The sequence below is a fragment of the Palaemon carinicauda genome, chromosome 10 (genome assembly GCF_036898095.1).
Source record: "Palaemon carinicauda isolate YSFRI2023 chromosome 10, ASM3689809v2, whole genome shotgun sequence".
Lineage (NCBI taxonomy): Eukaryota > Metazoa > Arthropoda > Malacostraca > Decapoda > Palaemonidae > Palaemon > Palaemon carinicauda.
Window position 1 is genome coordinate 75,372,289 of NC_090734.1, and position 6,538 is coordinate 75,378,826.

The 6,538-nt window shown below is 44.3% G+C and overlaps 1 protein-coding gene across 1 annotated transcript in view; it reads right to left on the reverse strand.

Moving 5' to 3' along the window:
- LOC137648649 (membrane protein BRI3-like) overlaps window positions 1–6,250 on the reverse strand; it is a 61,440-nt gene extending 55,190 nt beyond the window's left edge. Inside the window, exons 1-2 of the mRNA XM_068381652.1 lie at window positions 6,096–6,250; window positions 5,425–5,467 (exon numbers count right to left, since the gene is read on the reverse strand). Coding sequence (XP_068237753.1) covers window positions 5,425–5,451 — 27 coding nt within the window. The 5' untranslated portion in view covers window positions 5,452–5,467; window positions 6,096–6,250. The remainder of the gene's footprint in view (window positions 1–5,424; window positions 5,468–6,095) is intronic.
- Between the last annotated feature and the right edge of the window lie 288 nt (window positions 6,251–6,538).

A 6,538-nucleotide genomic window follows, 5' to 3' on the forward strand; every position in this document is an offset into this window, starting at 1 on the left:
GCCTAAGAGGAAACCTCAGAAGCCAAAACCCCAGCAACGTCAACAACGACGTCAGTTTCCGGGACCCGCTACCTCCCAAGTGGTTGCCCAACCACAACAGACCTTTCAATTGGTCCCCCAACCGGTGTTGTCACAGTCACCGGTCTTCACCCCTGCCTTTGAGCAGCCATCCACTACCTTTCATGCCAGAGGTAGAGGCTCGTCCAGGGGTGCAAGCAGAGACGCCTCTCGTCGTCCCTCCAGAGGTAGAGGAGGAAAGGGAGCTAGCGGCCGAGGCAACAAGTCCTCGGGACACCAGAAGCAATGAAGTGCTTCCGGTGGGAGGAAGACTCCGCCAATTCCAGGATCGTTGGACCTTCGATCCTTGGGCACACAGCATCATCAAGAACGGTCTAGGCTGGAGTTGGGTGCAACCACCCCCAATCTTCCAGCGGTTCTTTCAACAATCGACCCCCATCCTGGAAGAATATGTTCTAGACCTCTTGAACAAGAAGGTGATAAGGAAGGTAAAGTCCACCAGGTTCCAAGGGAGACTGTTTTGCGTTCCCAAGAAGGACTCAGACAAGCTCAGAGTCATTCTGGACTTATCCCCCCTCAACAAGTTCATAGAGAACAACAAATTCAAGATGCTGACGCTTCAACAAATAAGGACCCTTCTGCCTCAAGGTTCCTACACGGTCTCTATAGACCTGGCGGATGCCTATTGGCACATTCCAATGAACCATCACGCTTCCTCCTACCTAGGATTTCGACTCCAAAGAAAATGCTACGCCTTCCGGGCCATGCCATTCGGCCTCAATGTGGCCCCTCGGATCTTCACAAAGCTGGCGGATGCCATAGTACAACAGCTCCGCCTAAGAAACGTCCAGGTGATGGCCTACCTCGACGACTGGCTAGTCTGGGCTCCATCGCCCGAAGAGTGTACAAAGTCTTGCGACGAAGTTACCCAGTACCTAGAACACCTGGGATTCAAGATCAACGAGAAGAAATCTCGCCTCTCTCCGGCTCAGAAGTTTCAGTGGCTGGGAATCCACTGGAATCTTCAGTCACACCGCCTTTCCATCCCCCAGAAGAAAAGGAAGGAAATAGCAGGGTCTGTCAAGCGACTACTGAAATCCAAACGCATTTCAAGACGACAGCAGGAACGAGTTCTAGGCTCTCTACAATTCGCCTCAGTGACAAACCCAGTGCTTCGTGCACAGCTAAAGGATGCCGCGGGAGTCTGGAGACGATCGGCATCCATCGCTCGAAGAGACCTCAAGAGACGGCTTCCAAACAGACTTCGACGCCTCCTAAAGCCGTGGTCGGAAGCAATGGCCCTGAAAAGGTCCATTCCTCTCCAACACCCTCCTCCATCACTCAACATCCACACGGATGCCTCACTGGAGGGCTGGGGAGGTCACTCCCACCTGAAACAAGCTCAAGGGACCTGGTCTCCACTATTCAAGACGTTCCACATAAACATCTTGGAGGCCATGGCGGTCCTTCTTACTCTGAAGAAGCTATCCCCGCCGCCCTCGATCCACATCCGTCTAACCCTAGACAACTCGGTGGTAGTTCGTTGTCTCAATCGCCAAGGCTCAAGATCGCCCCAGATAAATCAGGTGCTTCTCCCAATCTTCCGTCTGGCGGAGAAGAAGAAGTGGCACCTGTCTGCAGTTCACCTACAAGGATTCCGCAACGTGACAGCGGATGCTCTATCTCGGACAAACCCGATAGAGTCGGAATGGTCTCTAGACGCAAGATCATTCTCCTTCATCTCTCATCAAGTCCCAGAACTTCAGATAGATCTCTTTGCAACGAGCGACAACAATCAACTTCCTCTGTACGTAGCCCCGTACGAGGACCCCAAAGCAGAAGCGGTGGACGCCATGTCACTGGACTGGAACAGATGGTCGAAGATATACCTGTTCCCTCCCACCAACCTTCTGTTGAAAGTCCTCTCCAAATTGAGAACCTTCAAAGGGACAGCGGCCCTAGTGGCTCCCAAGTGGCCCCGGAGCAACTGGTACCCCCTGGTCCTGGAGCTGCAGCCCAAGCTGATCCCTCTCCCGGGCCCAGTTCTCTCTCAACAAGTACAGAAGTCGACTGTCTTCGCTTCATCATCGAAAATCAAGGACCTTCATCTCATGATTTTCTCTCCCTTGCCGCAAAGAAGAGGTTTGGGATCTCGAAGAAAAGTCTAGACTTCCTAGAGGAATACAAGACCGAATCCACGAGACGGCAATATGAATCATCCTGGAGGAAATGGGTCTCCTTTGTTAAAGCAAAAAATCCTAAAGAAATCACCATTGATTTCTGTATGTCCTTCTTCATTCACCTTCATGGACAAGGATTAGCAGCCAATACGATTTCAACCTGCAAATCGGCTTTGACTAGACCAATTCTATATGCTTTCCAAATTGATCTGTCCAACGACATCTTTAACAAATTGCCGAAAGCATGTGCTCGCCTACGCCCAGCACCCCCTCCGAAACCGATCTCCTGGTCACTAGACAAGGTGCTCCATTTCGCCTCCAACTTGGACAATGATTCATGCCCCCTCAAGGATCTGACTCAGAAAGTTATATTTTTATTTGCTCTCGCCTCGGGAGCTCGAGTCAGCGAAATAGTGGCATTATCAAGAGAAGAGGGACACATCCTGTTTGCTGATTCAGGAGAAGTGACCCTCTCCCCTGATCCGACGTTTCTCGCCAAAAATGAATTACCCACCAAAAGATGGGGCCCTTGGAGAATATGCCCCCTGAAGGAGGATGTCTCTCTATGTCCAGTAGAGAGTCTCAAGGTCTATCTTCGCAGAACTTCGAACTTTGGTGGAGGCCAACTCTTCAAAGGAGAAACATCGGGCAGCGACCTGTCACTGAAACAATTAAGAGCGAAAATCACCTACTTTATTCGCAGAGCGGATCCGAACAGTACACCCGCTGGTCATGATCCTAGAAAAGTGGCATCTTCTCTGAACTTCTTTCAGAGCATGGACTTTGAGAGCCTTAAAAACTTTACGGGCTGGAAGTCCTCGCGAGTTTTCTTTAAACATTATGCGAAACAAGTGCACGAAATCAAACATTTTGTGGTAGCCGCAGGTAGTGTTATGAAACCTGCACCTAACTCTGCGTAGAACAGTGAGTTACTTGGGACTCTAACTCTTCGGGTGCCTATGTTGACCCTCGAGTGATTCATAGTGATGTCTAAAAACACTTAGTGCTTTTATAACTGTTCTTATCCCAGGTGAAATGTCATAGTGTCACACAAGTGCCGCATGCCTTGAGCATGATGTGTTGTTTAAAGACTTGCGTTCCTCGAGAACGAGTACCTACTAATCCTGAAATTCCTTTTCAGACTCAAGAGCAAGCCTTTATTTCTATGTACATTATTATTACTGTAAATGAACTTTACTTTTGCTGTAAATTATTTAATTTCTGCATTGTGAAATAAAATTTCTATTTTATTACTTATGCGTCTCTTTCAGCTCCTACTTACTATGAAATACATACTGTCATAGTTTTATTTATTCCTCCTTTCCTATGGTCATGAAGAATTTATGATGTCTAATCCTAAATTATATTCACCTTGTCTCAGTAAGGTTCCTACACGAATACTTACTTCGAATAATCAGGAGATGAACTCTACACACAGTGCCCAACCACCACTGGCCTACTTCAGAATGTTCCTATACAAATATCAAACATTCTGCTTCATCTCTAAGTTCTTAAAAGTTCTTCTGTCAAGATGAATAGCCCTTCAATACCACTTTGACGTCGGCATAGCCCATGGGAACTTCCTACCAATGGGGGGCAGGATATCTCGTTCCTATGGTTCTTACCTAAGATTACTTTGCTGTTTTGTCAATGCCTAGGCACTTAACTCTGGGGGAAAATCTACCACGATACATTGATTCTCTGGTACTCTTCCATCAGGACGCCATGGCTTGAGCCCAAAAAACGGATTTTGAGCGAAGCGAAAAATCTATTTTTGGGTGAGATAGCCATGGCGTCCTGATGGACCCTCCCTACTACTTCGTTCAGTTTGTTCCCACCCTACACAATTGTATCATGGTGATGGGCAGCAACTGGCGCCAGGATAAAGACGCGCGTGACGTCATTAGAGCAATGGCGTCCGTTTGTTTACGTCTCGAGTATCAGTAGTAGCCACGAGTGAGATTAGCTGTGGAACGGCTCCCAGCTATTCTCAGCCCTTACACACCGAAGCGTTAACTCTGTTCGGGGTGGAGATAGCTATGTGGCACGATCAGACATGCGTGTCCCCTGTTGTATTACGATGTCTTAAAGGGAAACCTTTGAGATACTCGCTCCAGAAGTTAGAATTCTGTGATAACCTGTGGTTAAATTCTCTGGGAATATCTTAGTAGTCTTATACCCAAGGAAGCTACCAAACAGGAACCTTCCATCAGGACGCCATGGCTATCTCACCCAAAAATAGATTTTTCGCTTCGCTCAAAATCCGTTATTTGTTATGCCCATAAAGGTTAGCCTACATTTTACATAGTTTTACCGTCTATTTCTTTTTTACTATGAAATTACTCTAAGAGAAGAATGATAAGTTTCAATGTAATTTCAATCTAAACCATATTAAAACATAAAATGCTAATAATTCTATTTTATTATTTCTTTAAATGTGATCTCAAAGTCACAAGCAAAGAATTTGGTTCATGCTGTAAAGTCTACAACTGCGGGTGTCAGCTGGCCTCTCATCCACACGTCATTAGGTTTTTTGATAAGATCCAACTTCTGTCTATATTTACTTTAATGAATGTGATAAATTGACTTTGATCTCAAATAAACCCTTTGGCGTGTTCCCGGTTTTGTGTGTGTGTGTGTGTGTGTGTGTGTGTGTGTGTGTGTGTGAGAGAGAGAGAGAGAGAGAGAGAGAGAGAGAGAGAGAGAGAGAGAGAGAGAGAGAGAGAGAGAAATATACATCCCGGGGTTCCCGGATAAGCACTTGCTCTAGGGGTGGGACAACGACGACCTTGAAGGGATTTAAAGGTTCGAATGCCGGTTCGTACTTGACCAAAAGATTGAGAGAGAGAGAGAGAGAGAGAGAGAGAGAGAGAGAGAGAGAGAGAGAGAGAGATTTACAACATTATCAAATAACGTTATGTTATCACTAACATCACTATACAAGGCTTTCTTCAGTCAAGCATACTGAAAACAGACTGCTCTTTGTTCAGTAATGCTACACTGAAAAAAAAAATACTCCTCCCAATGAATTTTGCCTTTTTATAGTTGTTTACCATGTTTCTGGGAAACTAGAGGTCCGTCCACACACACACACACACACACACACACACACACACACATATATATATATATATATATATATATATATATATATATATATATATATATATATATATATATATATATATATATCAAAATATGGAAATAAAAATAATGTGCAACTGACCTTTCCATAACCTGATTTTTCGGCCATTTCTCCTATTCACAATCTGAAAGTGAACAAGTCTTTATTCATAATAGCAATAATTTTTTTGTCACTCCTTAGCAATTACCCTATTATTTCAGATATTCTATAAACGACTAAAACTACCATTATTCGTTAGAAAAGTACATTATCATTCAAATCACTATTTTCCTAGTTTAATTATTTAAATAGGCCTACCCATTAACCAGTTTAAATTTTTAATGAAACGCAAGAAACATATTTAAACCATTTCTTTCATTCTTAATAAAAATTGTATAAATGCTTCACATGGACGAAAGGAAATGTAGTGGTAAAATAACTGCGTAACGTTAAAGCGACTCCAAGGCCAATAACGACTCCATCTTGGTTTAGGGCATACGAGTCGACAGACTCGTGAGGTTCTCCCAATGACGGAATCAAAGTGCCAGTTCTTTTAAGGTTGCCTTTTAAACACTCGCAATACAACACTTGATCCCAATAAGGTAATTAACTTAAGCCACGACACAAAATCTGACCGATACAACAGCTACAAAAGTTTAAATAATAAAACAGTATTAACCGAACGGGAACCCAACGTGTATGAGTTCTTTTTTATGTTGGTGTAATACGACCATGCTTTATAATTTTGCAAACTCTAGTGAGATATTACTTACCCGTCAGGTTTATTGAATGTATTCTTAGCTAGGCACTGAGTGTCTTCTGCGTATTTATAGACACTAAACAAATACACAGTGTGTTGTCTAGTCTAACCGGAAAGCTTGCTTGTGTAAGTGCGTGCACGGAGAGACGGTCGGACTACGTCGGTACTCATGAACCAATCCTATCCTAGTGTGGTGGACGACTGCCGACTGGACGGTGGCTCCAGGGTTGCCAGGTTTTCTAAATAAGAATAGGCCAACTTCTAAACAACGGAAGCTTTAAAAGGTCAAACCATTAGTAGAAAAATGAACAAAAATAGAGCATTTATGGCCAATTAATTTCAAAAAGGCCAAATTGAGATATTTGGCACGAAAAAAGGCTTCAATTGAGGGGTTTGACCTGGAAAGGGCCAACCTGGCAACTCTGGGTGGCTCGTGAAATTACTATCTGGCAACTA